Genomic DNA, 27,666 nt, shown 5'->3' with positions numbered 1-27,666 from the left:
CTTATTCTTTTTGGCTGCTCTATGGCCCTTTAAATCTGAGGTCAGTCTTTTCATTCTGGGAAACTGATCTCAATTACTCTTTCAAATAATTCCTCTCTCCATTTTTTCCCTCTTCTTTGGGTTGCCTGTTTCTTTTTTTGGTCTGATATTGACTTAAAACAATTTTTCCCTATTGTGCTTTCCTTTTTCAAGATATTTTCTAAATATGGTTTTCCAATTATTTATTCATTGCCTAGCTGTATCATTTCTGCTATTTCTCATCTACTGTATTTTTTACTTTATTGTATGTTTCACACCTAAACTTTCTGCTTGGTTTTGTTTCCTGTTCTCAATGCTAATATTTTCCCTTACTTCTTTTATTATGTTCATTAGACTAAATTTATTGATTCATCTGTCCTAATAAGTTTACTTCTGTTGGAATCTGATACACTCTACATTGTTTTTCCTTTGGAATAGCAGCATTCCTCCAACATTTTGTTATTTGCGTGAGTTTATTTTTTTCCTGGCATTATCAACCAAACTCGTCCAGTAATGAACAGCCAATAAACTCAGTGGGTAGGGATGGTGGATAGCAGACTAGCCCTAGGGTGGAAAGTTCAGGCATTAAACTACAATCACTTCCCACGGTTCAAAAACAACTCCTTAGTTCAGAGCTTCCTTTTTGGGAACACTCCTTAGATTGCAATTGTAATTCACCAGCCAGGTGAGTTTGCAGCAGGAAGCAGCGAAGCAGTCTGCACCTGATTTTCCCAGTTCCTCTCAACAAGTAAGATTTAAGCAAGGACTGCCTAGGATTTTATTCTAGAGAACAGCTAGAACAAAGATCTGAGTTAGAGTTAATGTAGCGTGAGGTACAGTTTGTTTTAAGACAATGGCATTAGGAGAGGAGGAGGGAGCAGGTTAGCAAGAACAGAACTCCAACAATTCATTTCTTCTTTTGTTCTCCCACAGAGATTCTGGGTTAACTTCTACCCCAGGCCACTTACCAACCCAATAGACAAAACAGTATCCCTGCTCTCAATATTTTCAGTATCTTAAGAACTAATCTTAGGGGGAGGTATCAGCAGTTTACACCATAGTTCAGGATCTTGAGATCATGGAATCTTAGTATTTATAAGTTTGTAAAGCTTATTTGCTGTCAATATTTTCTGCTTGACTTATTTTTGGTTATTTTTTAATAACATTATAGCAAATTTTGTAAATGCTCCATTGACATTTGAGAATTTCAACTGTGTATCTGTAGAAAATAAAATTACTGATACTTTAATTATATTGTCCAAATCCTCTGAAAATACCCCAGTAAAAATGTGCTTCAATTTCTCCTATTTATTTTTGGCATATGAATCAGAGAAATTATTTTTACACCTTTATTCCTGACTCTGCTTTTTATCAAAATAAATTAACTGTGTGAACAGCTTTCTCGCCTCAAGTAATGTTTCCAAAATCCTGATCATCAATTTTGCTTTTTGTTTTTTCTTTAAATTTCAATTGGCTTACGTAATCAATCCATTTTTTTAATAACGTGTAATTTTATTTCAAGTAAATCTCTTTTAAGCAGCAAGTCCTTGGGGATTCTCATACCTCTGCTTTTTAACAAAAGATTTTTTACCCTTCAGAGTTGATTTTTGTTTTCTTGCTGTTACCATTTGTTTGCTGTTGTACCAGTTACCTTGGTAGATACTGTTTATAATTACAGTAGTAGTTACCTTTGTTTTCTACATTCTTAAATCTTTATCTGATTTTCCAAATCATAATTAACTCTGTCTTTACAGAGAGATCATGCAACACATCAACACTTTGCACAATGTTCTAACAAAACAAAAGCATAAAGGACAAAACTGGAAAGTTCCCCTTTGCTTTCACTACTCTTCACCACAATCAGACAATGCCAACAACTTGTTTTCTTTTCATTTATGTATTCATATGTGCTGATAAGTCTTTTAAAGCTTTTTTCTTTAAATATAGATATGGTTATATCATACGTACTGTTCTGCAACTTATCTTTTTTGTCTCACAATGTCTTGGAGATTTTGTGTCAGCTATATAATCCTTTTTTTAATCACAAATTCCTTGTTAATTGTTTTAATTTTGATTCACTTTTCTGACCCAGAAATAATCTTTATTTTGAGAAGCTGTCAAGTGCTGCTTCTTCTTCTTTTTTTTTTTTGTGAGGAAGATCAGTCCTGAGCTAACATCCATGCTAATCCTCCTCATTTTGCTGAGGAAGATCGGCCCTGAGCTAACCTCTATTGCCAATCCTCTTCCGTTTTTTTCCCTTTTTCTCCCCAAAGCCCCAGTAGATAGTTGTATGTCATAGTTGCACATCCTGCTAGTTGCTGTATGTGGGACGCCGCCTCAGCATGGCCCAACAAGCAGTGTGTGGATGCGCGCCGGGGATCCAAACCCAGGCCGCCAGTAGCGGAGTGCGCGCACTAACCGCTAAGCCACGGGGCCGGCCCCCTGACCCAGAAATAATCTTTAAAAACTTTTCTTTAAACAAAAAAAGTATCTGGGAAAGATTCTTGGGAGGAATATTTTATCAACTGTTGCAGGTCTGAGGTATATCTTTCTGTTCCCTTTACATGTGAACATGTTGTTGATGCATTAAATTTTTTAGTCCCAGTCTTTAGCTATTAAACCTTCATAAATATAGGGAAAACCTAAGGATAATTTAATTTTTGTTCCTTGCCTTCTTCTTATGTTTAAATGATTGAAGAAGTCTATACCTATTCCTGAAATGTGAACACTTACGAGGATATATCTTCAAATCAGCCTCTTTTTATTCATTTAGCTTAATTTTTTTTTCTGGTCTACAAAGTCTTTTCTCTGATACTTGTTATTAGTACTTCTTACCTATTTGCTCTGTTTTCTTCTTTGGAAAAACGTATCACTCAAGGTTGTATCTTTATAAGCTATTTGTAATATCTTCTATGTCAGACTTTTCATCTCTTTTTAAAATTCTTCCTATATTCCAGGAGCGTCCCCACAAGTGATCTCTTCCTCTTCCTCACTGTGATTTCAATTTAATTTCATTACCAAATCTTTTTTCTTTCCTGCTACTATATTCTCAGTTTTCTTCTACTCTCTTATCTTGAACCTATTCTTGTACAAGGATTTCCTGAACCACTTCAAGTCCTTTGTGGAATAAGATAGAAATAAATAAAAACTAAGTCAATGTTTTCTTTAAAAATTTCCTGCTTCACAAAGTAGGACATTATTTCTTATGAGAGATTTTCCTGTGAGTACTTAGCAGGAATATCCCCCTTTCTAGTGCTCAATATTTTCATAGTCTCTATTTTTTTTCCTGTTTACCCCTTCTTGAACAAAGAAAGATTTATCTAGGTTTAGTGTTATGGGTAGTTAGTATGCACGAGTTACTCTCAGTGCTGTCCTCCACCTGTTTAGGTGTGAGTAATTTCTGCCTCTTATTCTAAAACTGGATGCAAAGGTATGTGAAGTGTCTAGTACACTTCTTGGATCCTAACAGGCCTTCAAACAATTCCGTTTCCTTATCTTGTTTAACTATTAAATCTTTCTGGTAAGGCCAAGAGACCCACCCAGTTTCGAATAAGGAAGAGGGTTCTTTGCATAGAATTCAATTTTGGAAGACTGAGATGGGGTTCCCCTGATTCCAAGACTGTCCAGTATAGAGAGGCAAAGTGAAGCTTTGGCCAGGGCTGGCTGGTTTTGGTCAAGCTGCAGTATTTGTATGTTCTGAAATAAGGCCATCAGTGGATTGGGACTAGGTTACAACTTAGTCACATCTCAGTTCTGCTGTGGGAAGGGCCTCATAATCTACAAAAACTATTCCCAGGATTCTAAAGTAACCCAAGAACAGAAGGAATATAAAGATTCTAGGGACTCCATTTGTATTCCACTGGGTTGTGAGCTGCTGTTTAAAATAAAAATCTTGTCCCATTAGTGATATAAATCCATAGAAATTCTTGCTGAACTCTGAACTATGCTATAATGGGCTCTTCCTGATGCATGGCATGGAAAGAGCTGCATTTTGCATTATCCTTTTGCATGTCAGAAATATTACACAATTTTTTTGAAAGTCAGAAAGTTGAAAAGTTAAAAAAGGAAAAGATACATATACTTGATCCAGTTATGATTACACATATATGATTGGGCATTAATGCAGATCGTTATTTGTGTCACTACTTATTCAGAAAACAATATAGTACCAGAAAGATCCACATCGAACTCATGTGCCACACAATGACCACTACCCTCAAGATCCCACAAAAAAACCTGTTAGTACAAACAAATTCAGCAAAGATGCAGGATACAAAACCAACAGAAAAATCAGTTGCATTTCTCTATACTAACAATGAACAATTTGGGAAAAATAAATTAAGAAAAAAATTCCATGTACAACAGGATCAAGAAGAATAAAATACTTAGGAACAAGCAGCCAACAGCTGTGCACACTGAAAACTACAAAACATTGCTGAAGGAAATTAAAGAAGACACAAATAAATGGAAGATATTCGGAGCTCACAGACTGGAAGATTTAGTATCGTCAAGGTTACCTAAAACGATCTACAGATTCAATACAAGCCCTATGAAAATCTTGATGTTTTTCACAGCTATAGAAAAATCCATCCTAAAATTCATATGGAATCTCAAGGGACCCTGAATAGCTAAAACAATCTTGAAAAATAAAAACAAAATTAGAAGACTCAACCTTCTGATTTCAAAACTTACTACAAAGACATGGTAATCAAAACAGTGAGACAGTGGCATAAAGACAGACATACAGAACAATAGAATGGAGAGCCCAGAAATTAACCCTCTCATATACAGTCAAATGATTTTCGACAAGGGTGCCAAGACTAATCAATGGGGAAAGGACAGTCTTTCTTTTCAACAAATGGTGCTGGGAAAACTGGATATCCACATGCAAAAAATGAAGTTGGACCCTTACCTTATACCATATACAAAAATTAACTCAAAATGGATCAAAGACCTAAATTTAAGAGCTAAATCTAAAAAACTCTTAGAAGAAAACATAGCAGAAAAGCTGTATATCAGATTTGACAATAATTTCTTGGATACGACACCAAAAACACAGACAACAAAGGAAAAAACAGATAAAATGGAAAAAATTTTATAAATTAAAAATTTTTGTGCATCAAAGGACACTATCAAGAGAGTGAAAAGGCAACTCATGGCTCCCTTCCCATAGCTCTCCCTCCCCATAGCTCTCCCTCTCCCACACCCCTCCCCCTCCCGGGCACCCAGCCCCCCTCTCATTACCCCTCCCGTGCCTCCAGCCCCCTCGTACCCCTCCCCGGCCCCCAGGCCCCCATTACCCCTCCCCTCCCGGGTCCCCAGCCCCCTCGTACCCCTCCCCGGCCCCCAGGCCCCCATTACCCCTCCTCCTCTCGGGCCCCCAGCCCCCTCTCAGTACCCTCCCCTCCAGGGCCCCAGCCCCCTCAGTACCCCTCTCCCTCCCGGCCCCCAGCCCTCCCTCACGCACTCCAAAAATAAAAAAAAAAAAAAAAAAAGAAAAGGCAACTCATGGAATGGGAGAAAATATTTGCAAGTCATATATATCTGATAAGAGATTAAAATCCAGGATGTATAAAGAACTCTTACAACTCAACAACAACAACAACCCAATTCAAAAATGGGCAAAGGACTTATAGACATTTCTCCAACAAAGATATACAGATGGCCAAGAAGCACAAGAAAAAATGCTCAACATCACTAATCATTAGGGAAACACAAATCAAAACTACAATGAGATACCACTTCACACCCATTAGGATCGCTACTATCAAAAAAACAGAAAATAAGTGTTGGTGAGGATATGGAGAAATCAGAACCCTTGTGCACTGCTGATGGGAATGCACAACTGAACAATGGTGCAGCAGCTGTGGAAAACAGTAAAACAGTTAAAACATAAAATTACCAAATTAAAATTGGTAGAATTTACCAGAAAAAAATTTAAACATAAAATTACCATATGATCCAGCAATTCCACTTATGAGTATATACCCAAAAGAATTGAAAGCAGAGACTCAGAGAGATTATTTGTACACCAATGGTCATGGCAGCATTATTCACAATGGCCAAAAGGTCATTAACAACTCAAATGTCCATCAACATTTGGATGAATGGATAAACAAAATGTAGAATTATACACACAATGGAATACTATTCAGCCTTAAAAAGGAATGAAATTCTGATATATGCTGCAACATGGACGAACCCTGAAAATACTATGCTAAGTGAAATATGTCACAGACAAAAGGACAAATACTGTGTGATTCCACTTAAAGGTACATAGAATAGTCGAATTCATAGAGACAGAAAGTAGAATGGTGGTTGCCAGGGGCTGGAGTAGAGAGAAATGGGGAGTTATTGTTTAATGAGTACAGTTTCAGTTCGAGATGATGAAAAATTCTGGAGATGGATAGTGGTGACGGTTGTGTAATAATGTGAATGTACTTAATGCCAATAAACTGTACACTTAAAAATTATTAAAATGGTAAATTTTATGTTATGTATATTTTACCACAATAAAAAAAAAAGGTAGGAGAAATTTTTTTTTGGCCAACTGTAGAGCTATGATTTGGTGCTAGCAATAAGCTAGCCGAATGACAATCTCACTTTCTACCTCATGTTAGAGAGTACATTAGAATATACTCCCTTCACTTAAGAGGCTTCCCAGGGAGAGGTAGTCATTAGGCAAAGCCAAGTTTTTATGGAGATGAGGTATTCTCAAAAAGGCTGAGGCTGTAAGTAAACTTCTTAGAAACACAAAAGGAGTTTTAAGCTGTACAGTGGAAAGGAATGTTTGGGCTGAACAATATAGGGATGAGGATATAGGGCCATTCAACTGGGGGAGGGGGAGTGAGACTGAGAATCAAGAAGAAGAGAGGAAAAGCTGGTGAGAAGACTGACTCTAAACAGCCTCAGGGCTCCACATGGAACTGCTCTGTAAATTGTAACTAGAGCAAACCTTCATTAAAAGCACTTGTCATATGTCAGCCACTGTTCTAAGCACTTTATATGCATTATCTCACGTTTTAACAAAATTGGCCTTGGTGATTCTGCCTGCAATCAAATTTCTCCTCTTCTCAATTACATGAAAAGGTTAACTTAATGTTCAAATAGTATAAATAGTTGTGGCTATGGCTGGGATTTCTGAAACCAGCTGCTTTCAGGTATTTAAGAACTGGGATTTTTTTTGTTACACAGTTAACTCATTTCCCCTCAACAGCACCTAATATCTTACCACATCCATACACAAATACATAAAAACTGAATTTAAATAGTAAAAGGATGAGCAGATAATCATACTCTTTAATCCTTAGTTGTGCAACCGTGGATTTAGTGTGTATTTTCCTTTCTAAACCTTCTCCCATCCCCAACCCCCTTCTCTGACTCCAAAATATAAATAATTTTATTGGTTTTTTGGATTATGAAAAAAAGGTGCATGCTACCATTAAAAAAATATACAAAATGTAAAAAAACCTAAAAGTCTCCTCAAATGGTTAATTCTTTATTTGCATTAACAATCACAGTATGGATTACTCCCACATAATAAATGACCTAAAAAACCATGCAAATTAAGCAATAATAAATGATATACTAACATTTAAACCTACGTTTTGGTGACTGAAAATACATAATATTTTTAGCATTAAAGATTCTTTAATCCTAATGTTGAAAAGTAAATATGCTAACAACTGATTCTCACCAACTTCAAGAATAGTTTTAGTTGTAGTTTTTAGTAGTATCTGCATGCATCAATTTCTAAACCTTACACACTTAACATGATCACTCAGAACTACAGATTCTTCCAAAATAACTTCTATCAAGACGAATTTATTGCCTTTTAACAATCAGTCAAACTGCTTTTGGGAACGTGGAAAAATACAATTCAGATTTCATTCCTTTCGTTAATGTAAAATTATCAACAGACTACAAAACTGCTTGATGTACGCAAGTCAGCCCTATATGGAGCAGAAAAAAACAGCCATGCAAAAATCTAACTCCAAGGGGTTCTATAAGAAATCTATCAGTGCTGAAAATGTCTACTATCAGAATCATCCCTTTAGTTATTGCATTATTTTCAGAATACATCTGTTTAAAATGTAAATGTTCACTGGGAAGGAGGGATTATATGTGTAAAAAAGAAATAGCAACTCGTTTTAAATTTAAGGAACATAATGCACTCAGTAAAAATTAACTGGTAATTAACTATTAGAACTAATAAATGAATTCGGTAAAGTTGCAAGATACAAAATTAATATACAGAAATCAGTTGCATTTCTATACACTAATAACAAGATATAAGAGAAATTAAGAAAACAATCCCATTTACAATTGCATCAAAAAAGAATAAAATACCCAGGAATAAACTTAACCAAGGGAGGAAAGACCTGTACTCTGAAAACCATAAGACATTGATAAAAGAAACTGAAGACGACACAAATAAATAGCAAGATATACCATGTTCATGGATTGGAAGAATTAAAATTGTTAAAATGTCTATACTATCCAAAGCAATCTACAGATTCAATGCAATTTCCATCAACGTACCAATGGTATTTTTCACAGAGGCAGAATAAAGAAGCCTAAAATTTGTAAGGAACCACAAAAGACCCTGAATAGCCAAAGCAATCTTGAGAAAGAAGAATAAAGCTGGAGGTATCATGCTTCTTGATTTCAAACTATACTAAAAAGCTACAGTAATCAAAACAGCATGGTACTGGCACAAAAACAGACACACACACACAGATTAATGGAATAGAACAGAGAGCCCAGAAACAAACCCAAATATATATGGTCAATTAATATATGACAAAGGAGGCAAGAATATACAATGAGGAAAAGACAGTCTCTTCAATAAATGATGTTGGAAAAACTGGACAGCCACATGCAAAAGAATGAAACCAGACCACTATTTTACACCATATACAAAAATAAATTCAAAATGCATTAAAGACTTGATTGTAAGACCTGAAATCATAAAACTAGAAGAAAACACAGGCAGTCAGTTCTTTGATACCAGTCTTAGCAATTTTTTTTTTGGAACGGTATCCTCAGGCAAGGGCAACAAGAGCAAAAATAAACAGGTGGGATTACATCACACTAAAAAGCCTTTTGTACAGCAAAGGAAACCATCAACAGAACAGACAACCTACTGAATGGGAGAAGATATCTGCAAATCATATAGCCAATAAGGGATTAATATCCAAAAGAATATAAAGAACCTATATAATTTAATAGCAAAAACATAACCCAATTAAAAAAATGGGCAGAGGACTTGAATAGATACTTTTCCAAAGAAGACATACAGATGGCCAACAGGCACATGAAAAGATGCTCAACATCACTAATCATCAGGGAAATGCAAACCAAAACCGCAATGAGATATCACCTCACGCCTGTCAGAATGGCTATCATCAAAAAGACAAAAAATAACAAGTGTTGGTGAGGATGTGGAGAAAAGAGAACCCTCATACACTGTTGGTGGAAATGTAAATTGATGCAGCCACTATGGAAAACAATATGGAGGTTCCTCAAAAAATTAAAAATAGAACTACCCACACAATCTAGCAATTCTATTTGTGGGTATTTATCCGAAGAAAACAAAAACACTACTTCTAAGAGATATATGCACCCCTACGTACATTGCAGCATTGTTTACAATAGCCAAGATATGGAAGCAACCTCAGTGTCCATTGATAGAAGAATGGATAAAGAAGATGTGGGGTGTACAGACACACACACACACAATGGAATATTAGTCATAAAAAGCCGTGTTGCCATTTGCATCAACATGGATGGACCTAGAGGGTATTATGCTAAGTGAAATAAATCAGAGAGAAGAAAACAAATACTGCATGATTTCACATATATGTGAAATCTAAAAATCAAACGAACAAACAAACCAGAAACAGACTTATAGATACAGGAAACAAACTGGTGGTTACCAGAGGGGGGAGAGGTTAGGGAATGGGTGAAATAGGTGAAGGGGATTAAGAGGTACAAACTTCCAGAATAAATAAGTCATAAGGATGTAACGTACAGCATAGGGAATATAGTCAATAATATTGTAATAATTTTGTATGGTGACAGGTGGTAACTAGACTTATCGTGGTGATTGTTTCGTATGTATATAAATACCAAATCACTATGATGTACACCTGAAACTAATAGGATACTGTAAGTCAATTATACTTCAATTTTTAAAAAATTAACTGGTTATTAAAAGTAAGAGTATTTAGATTCACTCCTTCAAGGAAAATATAGTGATCAAGTACTAAAGAGCTTATATATTCAAAGTAATGACACTTGACACTTAGGACTTAACCTCTAAAATCTGACTAGCCCTAGGTAGTGAGTGCCCATCAGCCTGGATCACCATTAACTGACTAGGAGACTGTGACAGAATCCTGGAAGAGCCAGCAGACGTCTAAAAACAAACAGAAAAACAAGGGCACTTTTTCTTTGTCTAATATTAACACAGGCAAAATTTAAAGGTCACCAAAGCACTACCTGAGGGACAACTGGTATGTACTTATACTTGGTAAGCAATCACTTATGTTTGATTTGATAACCTTGTAGTGGATACCACGTGGTCAGTGGTCCAAGTTTTGTGGTCATCTAAAAAATTGCAGAGCTCTTTTTTGCAGCCTAAAGGAGGTGCCTGGGGCTTCTACACTCACTCACTAACACAGTAAGACAATTTACAGAATGCAAACAGATACTAGTTGAGGTCATAATTAAATTCAAAATAACATTGTTTTAAAATACCATATGAAAATTAAGTTTTTAAAAAATAAATATGCTTTAAAAATAAGCTTTATGATATGAACATGGCTTAGCATTAAAAATTGCAATTATGATTTTTTATATTCCATAAATGCTTGATTTTGATACTATTACCTTAGATTGGTCAAGAATTTCAAGTTTTTCACATACTGTTTTATCACTTTCAGATTTTTTCCAAGGATTATTCCATTTTTCAGATGCTTCTTTTTCTTTCTTCTTTAAAGCAACCTGTTCATCTGTAAATAATGTCCTTTTTAAAAAAAATGTATAAAAACTGTAAAAAAAAAATCACGTAAACAAATCATGACCTTCTTAAAGAGTGCAGATTCCAACACAGATCTAATCAAATTTGTTTTTTAGGGAGGAGATTAACTCACAAGACAGAAGAATTTTGAGGGATGGAATAAAAGAAAACATTTAATCAGAACCAAATTTAAGTATGGCACAAACGGATGTAACAACATTTGTTTTACTACAATTATCAATACAAGTAATTTTTTCAGAAGAACATATTTTATATTATGCTAATTATTCTGAGGTTGTAGTTTCCTGTAATCTTCATTCAGTTATTACTAAGAGACTTAAAAGCTAGAACTTTGGATTCAGAGAAGCCTGGGTCAAATCCAAGTTCAATCACTTCCTAACTATGTGACTGTGGGCAAACTTCTGTTCACCTCTCTAAGCTTCAGTTTTTTCTTCTGTAAAATGAAGGCAATAATAGTGCCTATTTCAGTATAGGGCCTAGCACAAAGTAAATATTTAATAAATGTCAGCCATTATCATTCATAACTGTGAAAAGGAAAAAACATAAAATCTCATGTCTAACAGACCAATATAAAAACAACCAGGGGCCGGCGCCGTGGCTTAGCAGTTAAGTGTGCACGTTGCGCTACTGGCAGCCCGGGTTCGGATCCTGGGCGCACACCGCTGCACCACTTCTCCGGCCATGCTGACACCGCATCCCACATACAGCAACTAGACGGATGTGCAACTATGACATATAACTATCTACTGGGGCTTTGGGGAAAAAAAAAGGAGGAGGATTGGCAATAGATGTTAGCTCAGAGCCGGGCTTCCTCAGCAAAAAGAGGAGGATTAGCATGGATGTTAGCTAAGGGCTGATCTTCCTCACAAAAAAAATAAATAAATAAAAACAACCAGGCCCCAAATCATCAACAGTTCTTAAAAATTCAGAGATGCATAAATTTAAATTTCAACAAAATTAATCAAAGTGTGACTTTAACAAAGAGACATGTGCTTTTCTAACAGTATCAAGTAAAAGAAAGTAAACAGTTGGGGCCGGCCCAGTGGCACAAGTGGTTAAGAGCGCACGCTCTGCTGCGGCAGCCCGGGATTCACCGGTTCGGATCCCGGGCGCACACCGACGCACTGCTTGGCAAACCATGCTGTGGCGGCATCCCATATAAAGTGGAGGAAGATGGCACAGATGTTAGCCCAGGGCCAGTCGTCCTCAGCAAAAAAAAAAAGAGGAGGATTGGCAGCACAGGGCTGATCTTCTCACACACACACACACACACAAAAAAGAAAGTAAACAGTTTTTTAAGATAATCATAAAACGCTTCAGTCATTTCCAAGTATTTCCATCATACTTCAGAAGTTTGGTATTGTATTTTTATAAGCTAAATTTGTATTGAAAGAAAATATTTAAAGCTGAAATTATGATATAAACAGACATCAGATCTCCAAACCTTTTGATACTGCTACCATAATTTCTTCATTTTTCTATTACCTTGACTTCAACATCAATTCATTCCCTGTTTCTCCTGTTTATCTGTTTTTCTACATCACCTGTCCCAGCAGGGTTATGACTGCCTCACAGGACTTCTCAGTTGAGTGGAAGGTGAAGCCCATCTTCATGCTTTTAGTACAGCTATTCCTAAGAAGCACAATTGTTACTTCGTGTATTTTCCAAACTCTGATACCTGGACCCTAAGTCTAGTGCAAGAAGTAACAGGAGTTTCTTAGTTACTATCAATATTTTAAGACTCTAACAGAAATTACAAAGGTTTCTGTTATAAGATGGAATATACTGATTGATATCATATTGATGATTCTTGATTAGAACATTTTGATTATTTTAAAAAATGAACTCCATTATTTTTAAGTAAAACCATCTTTAAACCCCATGGAAAAATATGAAAATGTATTCTCAGAAAACGAGAAAAGTTTAGGAATCTTTATTTGAGCTCCAGGAGCTCCAAAATGATACTGATATTAATGCTCGCCTCTGGCTTCTGATGCACACCACAGAGTACCAAACAAAGACACAACCTTAGGGAATGTTAAACCACAAAGCTTCTTTTTTTTTTTTGTGAGGAAGATCAGCCCTGAGCTAACATCTGTGCTAATCCTCCTCTTTTTGCTGAGGAAGACCCGCTCTGAGCTAACATCTATTGCCAATCCTCCTCCTTTTTTCCCCCAAAGCCCCAGTAGATAGTTGTACGTCACAGTTGCACATGCTCCTAGTTGCTGTACGTGGGACGCGGCCTCAGCACGGCTGGAGAAGCGGTGAGTCGGTGCGCACCCGGGATCCGAACCCGGGCCGCCAGTAGTGGAGCATGCGCACTTAACCACTAAGCCACAGGGCCGACCCCACAAAGCTTCTTATGCTTTTGCAGAGAACTACTCTAGACTGCAAATGTTGTAAAACAAGATTTTTTTTTTTTGGTGAGGAAGATTAGCCCTGAGCTAAAATCTGTTGTCAATCCTCCTCTTTTTGCTGAGGAAGACTGGCCCTGGGCTAACATCTGTGCCCATCTTCCTCTACTTTCTATGTGAGATGCCTCCCACAGCATGGCTTGAGAAATGGTGCATCGGTCCACACCTGGGATCTGAACCTGCGAACCCCGGACCACCAAAGCAGAGCATGCGAACTTAACTACTATGCCACGGGGACAGCCCCTAAAATATTTTTGATAATATCATACTGAAAGATATACTTCATCCTCAATATATATTACTTAAGCCAACAAAACTATAATAAAAAGTGTAATAATTACCTACCAAGCTCTTTCCTCCACTGTGCTTTTCTTGCTTCCAACAAACTTCTATCACGTTCTCTTTCCCCCAAAGTACTGAATATGTCAGCTGGTTTCCACAGATTCTCTCTAAGACAAAACACAAAAAATTACAGAAACCTTATACATTTCTACACAACTTACTCCATAAATATTAAGTAATAAACTTTTAAATAGTTCTTTTGCAGAGTAAATATTTAGCACACAAGTCAAGGAGAAGCAAAACCATATTCTGAAGATGTCCCCACAATAACAGATATGAGTTACATACATGGCAATTTTCTGCTCATACTGCTTAGATGTCTCCTGATTCTTATTTAAAACAGATTTATTTTCATCCTGAACAGATGAAACAGCCTCAGTTTTCTGGAGTAGTCCCATAATGTTCTCATCCTTTGGCTGATTAGGAATACTGTTTAAATGTAGACTGTCCTGATCTAGGAGGCAAAATACATGTTTTAAAATTAACACTAAAATTACATCTATTGCAATACCTTATCTTGGCATACTGCTATACTGTTTAAAAAACACTGCCTTACACATTACCTAATTACCTCTCACAGCAATCCCTGGGGTGGGTATTATGATTCCCTTTTTGTCATAAAAGGAAACTGAGCCCGAGGTTAATCAGCCATAGCCATACTTCTTGCATCAAATAAGAAAATAAACAAGCAACAACAAAAAATAAACTTCCAGGGGCTGGCCAGGTGGTGTAGTGGTTAAGTTCACGCGCTCTCCTTTGGTGGCACAGGGTTCGCAGGTTTGGATCCCAGGTGCAGACCTATGCACTGCTTCTCAAGCCATGCTGTAGCAGGCATCCCACATATAAAGTAGAGGAAGATGGGCACAGATGTTAGCCCAGGGCCAATCTTCCTCAGCAAAATGGGGAGGATTGGCAACAGATTTTAGCTCAGGGCTAATCTTCCTCACCAAAAAAAAAAAAAAAATTTACTCTTGCCAACCGTACTTTTACAAATAATATAAATGATAACACAAATCACAACTTAAAGGAGAATATAAATAGCTTTACGAAAAACTCATTACCTTGTCTTTATTTTTCTCATTTAGTTGGGAAATCAGTGGATAACTTTACCATGGACCATTGTCTCTATGCCCTACCTATAATATCTATTCCAAATGTTTTATACAGGGCTCATTTGTTTGGCTCGAAATTGTTCTAATTCCTTCTTAATGTTCTAGTTCTCCCAGTGAAGAGAAAGCATATCTAATACGTAGGTCATTATGTGATTAGGCAAATTCTGCCTTTAACTTTGTTGATATTATCTCTCAATATGCCTAATAAGTTTTTATTTTTTGTTCTCTGAACTAGAATTCTAGCCTTACAAAACCCAGCTCCCTCATTTTACAAATAATCATCTAGACCAAGAGAAGGTAAATGACTCCATCTTGAGCACCTTGGGAATGCACAGGAGCTACCTGGTCCCCAAACCAGTTGTGGGGCCTCTTCCTGGCGACCGTTAATTTTATTTATTTCACTATTGCCTAACAAAACTTGAATGATATTTATACTCATATTCACAATTCCTTAGCTCAAAGCTGAAACTAGAAGGCTTTTAAAAACATAATACAATGCTCTGACCGGAGAAACAGAAGGCATGTAACACTCTACTACTCCTTCCAAGTCCATGTTTTACACTGGTTAAAGATGGTGTCGCCAATCCTTAGCATGGATTGAGGATCAGGAAGAGCAAAACGTGGGGGCCAGGACAATTCTTTTCAGCAACTCAAGTCAAATCTTCATAATAAGGTCCCCTCAGTTTTCACTAGAAATACTATAGTGATTTTAGAACATTTTATATTATTTTTAATGTAAGTAAGGCCTCCCATATTCTAAAATAAGTACAATAGTGTTTTTGTACTAACATCTTTTCTAAAGTCCAAAGAAACTGAGTTTCTTAAGGCTATGGTACAAGAGAATGATATTCTGAGTATTAACTTTAAAATATGGCATATCATTTAACATGTAACAATCTTCTAAAATCGTTATTCTTTTAGAGTCTAAAATTAGAATTTAAGAAGCACAGTTATATAAAATCCAATGAATCGGAAGTTCTAAAACACTTATATATTGATAAAATTAATATTAATTCAAAACTTTAGAAAAATCTTACCTGGTTCCTCCTTTCCATTCTCAGTCAGGGAAATAGATCTATTTCCTTGGTTTACAGTCATCAAAATCTGTTGTAGTTGGTCTTGTGTTAGACACATCAAACTGCTCTTCATGTTTTCAGCTGTGATGTGTTTTTTGCAAGGCTTCTGTTTAGCTACTACAGATGTATTTATGGTGTTTCTAGACTTCTGTATATTAGGAGTTGCAGGTGGAATTTCTTTCTGGATATGAAGACAATCTTTATCTGCATACTGCTTGCATAAATCGTTAGTGGGTGAAAAAGTCATGCTATTTTTTTCACCTTTTACCAGTGAAGTTTCTGAACAAATTCTCTTTTTTTGCAAAAGTTTTTCACTCCTGATACAACAAGCATTTTGTGTTGATTTTAGAACATATCCAGTTTGTTTTGTTCTTAAAGGACATTTTGCAATCTTGGTCTTATTTCCCATCTGTTAAAACACCAGAAATTTATTCTTTATAACAGCCCATGAAAAATCATCAATTATTTCTATTTATATCATCTGTGATGTCAGGCCATTAAACTTTTTTCCATTTTGCTATTTAGTTAGACAATATATTCAGAAGAAACTAACTTTAACCTTTGCAAATCTTCATTTGAAAGCTTCATTAACAACTAGAAATTATTATTTTATTCCAGGATAATAAAGCATACAGAAGAACTTTATTCTACTTGTTACAGGACTTCTCCTACTTCAGCTTTGAATCTCATATCATGATTATACCATCCACACTACCTCTTTTCTTTATACGCATCTATAGACCCATAGGTTACTAGCCCTTATGCCTTGAATAACTTAGCTCATGGGTCACCATCCCTCTGGTTAACATAACTCCTATTTTAATTATTGATACTTTCCTATCCACATAGATCATTTTTCCAATACCCTGGCCTCTCATGTCCTTGAACTCTGCTCCTATACTCTTGTCCTCCATGCTACCTCAGTTACAGATCATTTTTCCAATACCCTGGCCTCTCATGTCCTTGAACTCTGCTCCTATACTCTTGTCCTCCATGCTACCTCAGTTACTCATTCCCATAGTGATATCTTATACTGACCTTGTAACTACTCATAACTGCAATCCCTCCATAATCTCAATTTCAAGCACTACACAGTGACTACCACCCCCTATTTTTTCCAGTTTACTTCCTCACATATGCCAATTCCAACAATTCTTTAACTCTGCTAGGATCTATAATCTATTGATGCTACCACCTTCCTCTTCTCCTCACTTCCTTCCGTACCAATCTTAAATTCCACGATCAACTACAATCATCACTATCTTCCATTCTGAACTCCTCTGTTCTCTGTCCTGTATGCTTGGCAAATTCCAAACCTGGTAAAATCTAACTCTTCATCTCCTCTGTATCTGCATCCAAGGAGAAAAATACACAGTCACAATATCTGGTTTCACCTTAAATACATACCCAAGAACAACAAATGGGCTCTTCATGCTACTTGGCAGTCACACATTTCCCAAGTTCATTTACTCTCTCAATCTTTTACCAAAAATTGAAACTTTCTCCTCTTTCCCCAAACCCCTAACACCTTTCCTTTCATACTTATCCTGAGCCGAAGACCTTGATTAATATTGCACTGAAAATCTTAGAGAAGCATTCAGAAAAAACTTCAACAAGTTTCTACCACCAAATCTGTACTAGCATCGGCACTCATACAAATAGCTTCCCCTCCTGTTACTTGTACATATTCCCATAACCCTCTCTTTCTCTCTCTAGCAATTCTTTGTTTCCTCTTGAATCATCAACCATTTCATTTCCACTGGATCACAACATCTTTTTTATCATCTTAAAAAATTCTTGGGGCCAGCCCGGTGGCATAGCGGTTAAGTTCAAGCACTCTGCTTCGGCAGCCCAGGGTTTGCAGGTTCAGATCCCAGGCACGGACTGACGCACCGCTTGTCAAGCCATGCTGTGGCAGTGTTCCATATAAAGTGGAAGAAGATGGGCACGGATGTTAGCCCAGGGCCAATCTTCCTCAGCAAAAAGAGGAGGACTGGCAGCAGGTGTTAGCTCAGGGCTGATCTTCCTCACAAAAAAAAAATAAAATTCTTGATCCTACTTCCTCCTCTCATCTCCTATAATCCCATTCCAACCAAGCTTTCCTCCACACCACAGCACCAAAACTGCTCATCAAGGTCACCAAAAACTTCTACATTGCTAAATTCAGTGACCAATTCTCAAATCCTCATCTTACTAGACCTATTAGCAGCAGCTGACACAGCTATTATTCTTTCCATTTTGAAACACTTTCTCTAATTCACTTCCAGGACTCCACAATCCTGGTTCTTCTTGCTGCTCCTTCTCAGTCTTCACTGGCTCCTCCTTTTCCCTCAGACCTCTTCAAGTTGGAATGCCCAGGACTCAGTCCCAGGATCTCTTCTCTAAGTTCCCTCATTCTTTTGGTAATTTTAGTTACTCTCATGGCTCTAAATATTATCTATATGCTGATGACTCCCAAACTTCTGTCTCTAGGATGGACCTCTACCCTAACTTCAGGTTCCATCTGCCAATCCAACACCTCCAATGGGTTTCTAATAGACATTTCAAACTCAGTATGTCCAAAACTAAACTCTTGATCTCCCTCTTGCCCCTAAATAACTTCCTCGCTTGACAGTCTTTCCCATTTCAGTTATTCATGCCCAAAATTTTGGAATTATCCTTGACTCTTCTCTCATACGCCACATTTAACTTGTCATCAAACCTTGTTTTGCACCCTCTTCAAAATATACCCTGCATCTGACCACTCCTGAACATCTATCTTGCCACCCCTCTGCTCCAAGCCATTATTAGCTCTTGCCTGAATTACTGAAAACCTTCTAATTGGTTTTCCTGCTTCTACCCTTGCTCCTTAGTCTATTTTCAACCCACAGTGATTACCTTAATATGTAAATCAGATCATTTCACTCTCTTCAAAAGCTTCCAATGGCCTCCCACTTTACTTGGAGGAAAAGCTGAACTTCTCACTACCACCAAAAAAGACCTAATGATCTGTGCACCCTCCCTCCTTTGTCCCCATTATCTGATCTCTGATCTCATTTTCTCTCTTAGCCTTCAGCCACATAGGCTTCTTGGTTATTCCCTGAATTCAACAAAAACCTCCAGTCTCAGGCCTTAGCATTAGTCAACCCCTCTACCCGACACATTCTTTCTTCAAATTCTAAATGGCTCAGTCACTCACCTCCTTCAAATCTTTGCTCCAATATCATTCAGTGAGGTCTTATATGACCACCCTATTTAAAATTGCAGGTTCCTGCTCTACCCTCACTCCTACTTCCCTAGCATTCCCTTTTCCCAAGGCTCCTGTGCCCCTGAAGTGACTGTGCCTCTTCGCTTTCTCTCCTTTATTTTTCTCTATAGCACTTCTCATCTTGTAATATTCTGTCTTTATTTCGCTTATTGTCTGCCCACTCCACTCCTTTCTAATGTAAACTCCACAGAGCAGATTTTTGTCTGTTTTGTCCACTGCTGTGTCCCCAGTACCTAGAATAGTGAGTGGAACAGAGTAGGTGTTCAGTAAATTTTTGTTGAATGACTATCCTCAACTATACCATTTTAAAAGCTGAATTCTCTCTCTCTCCCCCAAATTAGCTCCCCTTTCCAAAATATCCCATTTCTGTGGCACTATTGTTCTAATCTCTCAAAACAGTAACCACAGAGTCATCTTTGACTCTACCTTCCTCCTTCATGGTCTTCTTTAGCTTACTAGCAAGTACTGGTCATTTCTTCCTTCCAAATACCTTTTTCTCATCATTTACATGACAATAAGCCTAAATTCAAATTTTTCATTACCACACTACTAGATTACAGTCTGCCTATTTCAAATCTAGCTTCTTCTTAATCCACTGTACATTTATGCAAACTCAACTAATCTAAAATAATTCAAAATTCAATCAATACTAAGTGTTGCTTTTTATGTGCTCACCACAATTGGAGGTATAAACATGAATAAGACAAGATTCTTGCCATCAAGGATTAGGGTAGATGCCATATAGCTTTCATCTGGCTTATCATATCCCAACTTCTCTTGTCTTTCAATAAATTATGTAATACACAACCACACTTTGACCAATTAGCTAATCGCATTTCACCCTACTTTTCAAAATCTACCTGTAGTATCAGCCACGAGATCTCTTTATTATCCTCTTCACTTCACCCTACACCCTATTTGTTTCCTGGCTTTAGGCTTTTGGTAGTACCAATACCACAATCTAAAATGCCTTTTTCACCCTCCCACCCCTGTGGCTATTTTAATATAACTAATTCTCTAAATGAGAGGTGGCTAACTCAAATACCTAGACTGGATGGGAACTAGGATAAACTTAAGGGAACTTTTCTATCTAAAAGAAGCAGCCACCACTCAGAACCAGCTTACACTGCCAAATAGGAATCTGAGTCTACCTGCTAGATCATCCAATATTTCAAGAGGACCAGGAATGCCAGATTTTACACTAAATTTTCCAATTTTTAGACACTGGCAATTCATTCTAGTTTTTGAAAACCACTGTGTGGATTAAGCAAATTATCAGCAGACTGCACGTATACGTAGCTGAGCCCTACCACTTCAGTTAGTCTCTAACTACTACAGCTCCTACTAATCTCAACCTTCTTTGACTCAAAACTTGCCTATTTTGGGTCACTAACAGTTGAGCACTTCGTTTCTCCAATCAGTATCTCAAACTGCTAAGAAATGCAGTGCATTCCCTTAACACACCTTGGAAGTCTCTCATTTCTGTCCCCTTCTTTCCATTCCATTAGCCACCATACAAGTTCAGGGCCTCATAAGACTCTCCCTGGTCTACTATAATTGGCCCTTCACTAGTCTCCCTGTTATGATAATCTGTCCTTGACAGAGCTGCCAGAAGCCCTTTCCTACAATACAAATTAAATCATATCTAAAATTCTTTAACGCTCCCTACATCCAATTCAAATAAGTTCAAACTCTTTTGAGTATACATTTCAACTCTTCATGATTATAACTCCTCTAAGTTTTATATTCTACACTTCTCCCTGAGGTACACACTATTCCGCAAATGCAAATTATGCTCTGTATGTCGCTATTTTGCCCAGTATTTTCTCTGAGCTTAGAGTATACTTCCCTACTTCTTTGACTATAAATATCCCCTTCATCTTTTAAGCTCTAATTAAAATATCACCTCATTTATGAAGCATTCCCTGGTCTCGTCAAACCACAAAGAGCTGCTCTTTCCAATGTTTTCTCCCTTTTATAACCCTACTATGGCAAACATTTTATTATATAGTTGTATTATATGGTTATTTATTATATAGTGGTTTACCTGACTGATACCCCCACTTCCAGGAAACAAGGACTGGGTTTTAGTCTTTTTTTTCTCTCATAGTCACAGAACAAATAAAGCCAAGAATGGAGCTCTACACACATACTGGAATTTTACAGCTGCAGTAAATCCTTGTTAAACAGAAACCTACTAATTGGAGCTCTAATTTAACTAGAATTATTTTGCCACATTCCACTTACATCAGAAATAATATAGAGAAAAAGTCTTCTAAAAATATTTATTTAGGGCTGGCCCGGTGGCATAGTGGTTAAGTGCACATGCTCTGCTTCAGCGGCCCAGGGTTTGTGGGTTCGGATCCCGGGTGCGCACCAACGCACCGCTTGTCAAGCCATCCTGTGGCAGCATCCCATATAAAGCAGAGGAAGATGGGCACAGATGTTAGCCCAGGGCCAATCTTCCTCAGCAAAAAGAGGAGGATTGGCACTGGAAGTGAGCTCAGGGCTGATCTTCCTCACACACACAAACACAAAAATTTATTTAATAAAACAAGGGGGAGCAATGACCTGTCATGAAGTCAATATACATTCAGCTCAATTCTGCATACTTTCTGTAGCTTGATGCCAGAGTAGAACAATGAATGGAGGCAGCAAAAAGTCGTGAACTTCCAAATAAATATTCAGTTATGTTCAGGTTACTTAACAAGAAAAAACTACCTGCCTCAAATTATTTCCCCAAGTGTTTACTGAATTAGATGAATTTTAATAGATTAAACAGGGTCTTCATGTCATAAACATTTTTTATGTAGCACGTTGCTCTTTTACCTAGTTTTAATTCTACCAATATTTTTCATAATATAAAGACAGTGTCCAACGCATTTGTTTAATATTGGCTGACTTCACAATTTATATCAGGCCAGGTTCCCAACGCAAGAAAGAATCAAAGAAAAGTAACACTTTAAAATATAAAACGTGCTACCTAGCAATAATACTGTATACATCCTTTAGTGCATCACTACTCTGATTATCACATGTAGAAATACCTGTGAAAAATTTTTAAATGTTTTCTATTTCAACTAATTTGTGAGACAATTTTAAGTATAAGAGTTTATAATTTATAAACTACTTATGACACTGAATCATTAATATTTCTTTCATTTCTCTTCTTATAAGGTTAAGAAATTAGGCTGGTAACCATCTTTACTTCATATTCATTACCATAGATTAAAGAAAAACGCAGGAGAGATTCTGACAGAATTAAGAAAATACTCTGACCACATGAGTGTTGAACTTGACGATGACGACGAGACGAGTTCAGCTGTGTTTAAAGAGCACACTATGAAGATAACAGTAATTCAACCTGTGAGGAAGGGGAAACTCGGAAGTATAGGTAGGTGTTGTAGTCACTCAGGAGCTTACCCCAGTAGAAGGAAAGAGCACCATAAAGAGAGAATTCATGAATAACTTATAGAAAAGAAAATTCAACATAGAGCTGCAGAACTGTAAGATTTGGGAGATTAAAAAACTTATTAAAACAAAAAAGGAAGAGAAGTACTACTGTTTTTGGTTTTTTGTCTTCTGTGAAGAACACACAAAAAAATGAGGAGGATCTCAATAAATGGAGGAAGAAAAGCTCCTTGAAATAAAATCAATATAGAAGGGAGACCTAGGTTGCATCGCTATTTTTTTTCCAGCTTTACTGAGGTATAACTGACAATACATAAAGTGTACAGCTTGATGACTTGATATATATATACATTCTGAAGTAATCACCACAATCAAGCTAAATAACTTATATACATCACCTCACACAGTTACCATGCATCAGTATTTTGGAGCCCCAAAAGCATGAGGAATGAACTAAACAATTTGCTTTAAGACAGTAAATAATTTAAGATCAACGCTGAGACACGTTAGTTACTCTGAAAAATAGAATCCTAGAATAAAATATCGTGAGCCTGCTGATAGAATTTTGTAATGATTCTACCAAAAGTACAAGACCAGTAACTGTTATAGGCATGAAAGGGAAATCTCCAGATGTTCTAAGTTGGTTAAAAAGACAATGAAATGTCTTCACAAACATGGTGACTATTACCAAATCCATTAAGGATATCAATAGAAGAGGGAACGTGTGAAAGAAAATATAGACCAGGGGAAGACAGAAATCAACTATTACAAGTAGCTTTTAATCTAGGAGGTTGAAAAGGGACACTGTATTTGTTAATATGACGCAAATAACAAGTTAGTTGCAATATTTTAATAGGGCAGGGCCAGGAAAAAATATACATTCTGTATTCTGTGATTAAGGGAACACACAGGTATATAACTCTATACCATAGATAGAGAAATAATAATTTTTTTTAATTTATTTTTTTCCCCCAAAGCCCTGGTAGATAGTTGTATGTCATAGCTGCACATCCTTTTAGTTCCTGCATGTGGGACGTGGCCTCAGCATGGCCAGAGAAGCGGTGCGTGGGTGCACACCCAGGATCCGAACCCGGGCCGCCAGCAGCAGAGCTCGAGCGCCTAACCGCTAAGCCACGGGACCGGCCCAGAAATAATAATTTTTATAGGTAGCTTGTGGAATTACTCTGATCATCATTACCCATTTATCAGGTGACTGATATGCTGGGTACTCAAGCAACTTCTCTACTTTGATTAAACCTGGAAGAAACAGCAAAGCCATCAAGGGCTCAGAGTTGAAGAGAAAAGTGCCACATCACCCAAACTGGGCCCTATTCACAGACCTGAGAAGAAAGACTTTAAGATGCTGCAAAGATAAAGGGAAAAAGGGGCTACAGTAAGTTATGGAAGAAGAGAGTAAAAATTTCTGATGTTAATCTAAAAATGGAAAAAGAAAAGGGAGCAAGAAAAGTAGTGGAATTAAAAAATTTTTCAAGTGGTAAAGGCACTATGGATTCCTGATTAAGAAAAATAATTTAAACAGAAAATTATCATTAAGCTCAAGTGTGATCTCTTAAAAGAGAAAGCTAAATGCACGTAAGAATTTGTGAATCAAATACACCCTTTTGGTGTGGGAAAAATGGCATTTGAGTATGAAAAGTAAAATATTTTTGTTTTAAAGTCTGAATATTTTTAAAGATCTCAGGAGCTGCACTGTCCAGTGAAGTAGCTATTAAATTGAAATTTAAAAGTAAATAAAACTAAAAATTCACTTTCTTGGTCACTCTAGCCACATTTTAAGTGCTCAACAACCACACATGGCTGGTGGCTGGCTACCATATTGTTCAGCACTGATTTTAGAACATTTCCGTCATCACAGAAAGCTTTTCTAGACAGCACTTATCTAGAGAAAAAGAGTTCTAAAAGGCTTTTTAAACTGAAAAATTATGATACCATTTCTGTGAAAGGACCAGCCTAAACGCAAAGGAACAATACTTTCTCACCATCATTCCAAACCGCTTATAATATTTTGGCAGGAATTATTTTCAAACCACTATGAAGAAAACCACATTTTACATTTGAAAACAGGTCAGGTCAATGTCATTTGGCTTACCTTCACAGAAATTTTTGATTTACATTCTACAAAAGAAAAAAATAATTACTAAACTATCAACCAAAAACATACTAAAGCAGTCACAAAAGAAAATTTTAATTAGTATTGTTTTAAGAAGATATTAAGTAGAAATAGTGACCACAAAAGAACCAACCCAAAGTTAGTCTGAGTGTTCTTTTACAGTGTGGTTCAAGTATTTCTATTTCATTTTTGTTTATTTTCCAAGGTAAAACTATAAACAGACCAGGAAAAGAGAAAATAATGTGAATGAGAAGACTACCAAAGTAATCTTTGAGTTTTAAAACTAATACTAAAAATGATTTTAGCAACTGTGGTCTTACTATAAATTTAATTTTCTCAAACAATACATTCTTTACATGCACCGAACACAATTACATAAGTTTTACCTAGATTATTCATTATGCAATGAGGATATCTGCTACATGCAAATATAACGAAGAGATATATTACACATGAAATACACTGGAACATTAAATTTTATGAATAAATACTGACAGTGGTAAGCAGCAATGTAATTTGACTTTACTTGGCTAAAAATAAATTGGAGGAAGTTAGCGGAAACAATTTTTTTCAAAATATCATTTAAATATCACTCTACTACAACCAAAAAGTCTGTTAAACTAAATTTTATGTAGGAATTTAAGTTAACATTTTAGATTTCCAGTAACACAGCATACCAAACGGAGACAATATTAGCTTGGTTTTTCCATCCAATAATTCAGTTTCAAGCTTTAAACCATCTCTGTAAAATAAAAGAAAGTTGTCTGTCATTTTTAAGAAACAGCAATATTTTATATAGCCAGAAAATTTCATTTGAACCTTGAAAGTAAATTTGTTCTTTTGAATTTATACAGGAACCTTATAAATACTGAATCATTCTTTTAATTAAAAACATTTTTCAATCCAAGATAAAACTAAAAACTACAGAGAGAAACTTTCCAATAATACAAAGAATTTGTTATCTTTAACCGGAAACTTCATTTTGTTAATGATAAGCAATAAATTAATTCAGTTATCATACCATCATTTAACTCTTATAACACTACACTGGAAAAAATAATGCTGTTACCAAAACTCCTCCTAAGTTAAAGGAGCAAAACATATCTAACGATCATTTCTTAGTTTCATAATGATCTGACTAACACATTCCATGGCATGCTACAGCATTATTTGAAAATGAGCTATAACATCACCCCCGGGGTTATTAATTGCCTGAGCATACAGTTCCATTCTATTTTGAATCTTTCAACCAATACATATTCATATCTAGTGACACTGTTGTTATGATCACAACAATAAATTATATTTACTATAGAATAAATTTTGGCTGCAATACTTTATTTGTGCATGTCAAATGCAAGAGCACAAAGTAACGGTAGACACTGCCAAGGAAATTTGTACATCTGTTAAAGTCCAAATAAAAACTCCACTAAGAACAGGGACAGCAGTCCACACAGTTAATTCACTGTTGAGAGAGAGAGAGAGAGAGAGAGAGAGAGAGAGAGAGAGAGAGATGTATGTCAATAGTCAATAAACATCAACGGGGACAAAAGCGATGTCCAAGAGAAACTAAATCCAGCGGGCCAGTTAAGGAAGAGAAAGAGAGGCTGGGAAAGATCTGATCAGGAACACGGAACGTGCGGTCTTGTTAAGGTAGGGGAAATCAAATCACTCAACTTAATTATTAAGATAAAACACTGGAAAGAATGGGTTACTGGAAAGAATGGGTTTTACGGGTTTCCCTGCTACAGGGTTACTAACAGTTCATGTTTACGTTGGGGAAACTTAAAGACATTGAATGAAACCGTCAAGTACGTCTGTTCAGCACTACTGCACTGTAAACTCCTTCAGGGGCAGACTGTCTTTATTTTTATATCCCTAGATTCTAGAACATAAACTTCATTTGCTCAACGATGTGCCGTAGTGTGAGTTCGGTGACTTTTCATCTCAAAACATTAAACTTCCCAGTGATGAAAACCATGCAACAGTCCTTTTTATTTACTCAACCATATTTAATGAGGGCCTAGTAGGGGTTAATACATCGACTCCTCGAGAAGCCTCGGTTCCCCGCATGGCGGGGGTCAATCATCTGGACGCTCCGACAATCGGCAAAGACTCCGAAGACAGGCTCGCAAAGAACCAGGGGTCTGGGCCAGGATTTCTCTGCGGGAAGCCGCTAAGCTTTCTCTCCCCATCTGCCCTCACCGTTTATCTCCTCTCCTCCACGCCTCCCCTCCCTCTCCATCCTGCGGTAAAGGAGAGGGGCAAAGGCGGTCTCTGACAGTTCTAACGCGAGTTATGAAGTAGCACAGCGAGGACTGCCGGGACGGTAAAGGGCGACCCGGACCCCTCGCCCCTCTCCCGATCAGGGAGCCAGGCACTGCAGCTCAGGCGGGCGCAGGTCCAGAAAGTTCCCCGCGAAGGACTCCAAGGGCCAGCCCAGCCTCACCCCCCCTCCGCTGACGACCACCCTTTTCGCCCCAGCTTACCCCAAATTCATGGCGTGAGCTCTCACTCACTTCGCAGAACGCTCACGACCCTGTGTACGTCGGTTGCCGCAGCCGCTCAACAAGCGCCACGCCGATTGGACAGAGTGATACCGGCGAGCTGGAAGAGCGGACCAATCAGGGTTGGGCGTTCTGGCGGGTGCGCTCAGCGGGGCGGGACCGCAAAGGCGACAGCTTGGTTCTCCCGGTTTGGGGCTTGTCGTCCTAACGCTTGGGTGGTGGAGGCCTTGTTTCGTTTCTAAGAATTGTAGCCTCCGGAGTTCACAGGGAGACTTCAGAGAAATGCCTGAGCTCAGGTGAAAGGGGCAAAAATAGAAACAAAAAGCATAAACGTTTTTAGGAAATTAACATTTTCTATATTTTA

General features: G+C 37.2%; 1 protein-coding gene across 4 annotated transcripts in view; it reads right to left on the bottom strand.

The window, feature by feature from the left end:
- Window positions 1–27,349, bottom strand: part of CCDC66 (coiled-coil domain containing 66) — a 55,152-nt gene extending 27,803 nt beyond the window's left edge. Inside the window, exons 1-8 of one of the 4 annotated variants that reach the window (XM_014793092.2) lie at window positions 27,285–27,349; window positions 25,473–25,537; window positions 24,775–24,800; window positions 15,968–16,415; window positions 14,107–14,272; window positions 13,822–13,925; window positions 10,912–11,033; window positions 10,337–10,438 (exon numbers count right to left, since the gene is read on the bottom strand). In XM_014793092.2, the coding sequence (XP_014648578.1) occupies window positions 10,337–10,438; window positions 10,912–11,033; window positions 13,822–13,925; window positions 14,107–14,272; window positions 15,968–16,415; window positions 24,775–24,800; window positions 25,473–25,537; window positions 27,285–27,295 (1,044 nt within the window). In that variant the 5' untranslated portion in view covers window positions 27,296–27,349. Of the gene's footprint in view, window positions 1–10,336; window positions 10,439–10,911; window positions 11,034–13,821; window positions 13,926–14,106; window positions 14,273–15,967; window positions 16,416–24,774; window positions 24,801–25,472; window positions 25,538–27,284 lie in introns of those variants that run through there. The other 3 variants (XM_087431204.1, XM_087431206.1, XM_087431205.1) reach the window with 3 other exon arrangements.
- Window positions 27,350–27,666: the final 317 nt, after the last annotated feature.

Source organism: Ceratotherium simum, chromosome 5, assembly GCF_057802395.1.
Source record: "Ceratotherium simum simum isolate JZ-2026a chromosome 5, ASM5780239v1, whole genome shotgun sequence".
NCBI lineage: Eukaryota > Metazoa > Chordata > Mammalia > Perissodactyla > Rhinocerotidae > Ceratotherium > Ceratotherium simum.
Note: the sequence above shows the minus strand (reverse complement) of the source record. Positions and strands in the feature narration are given on the sequence as shown.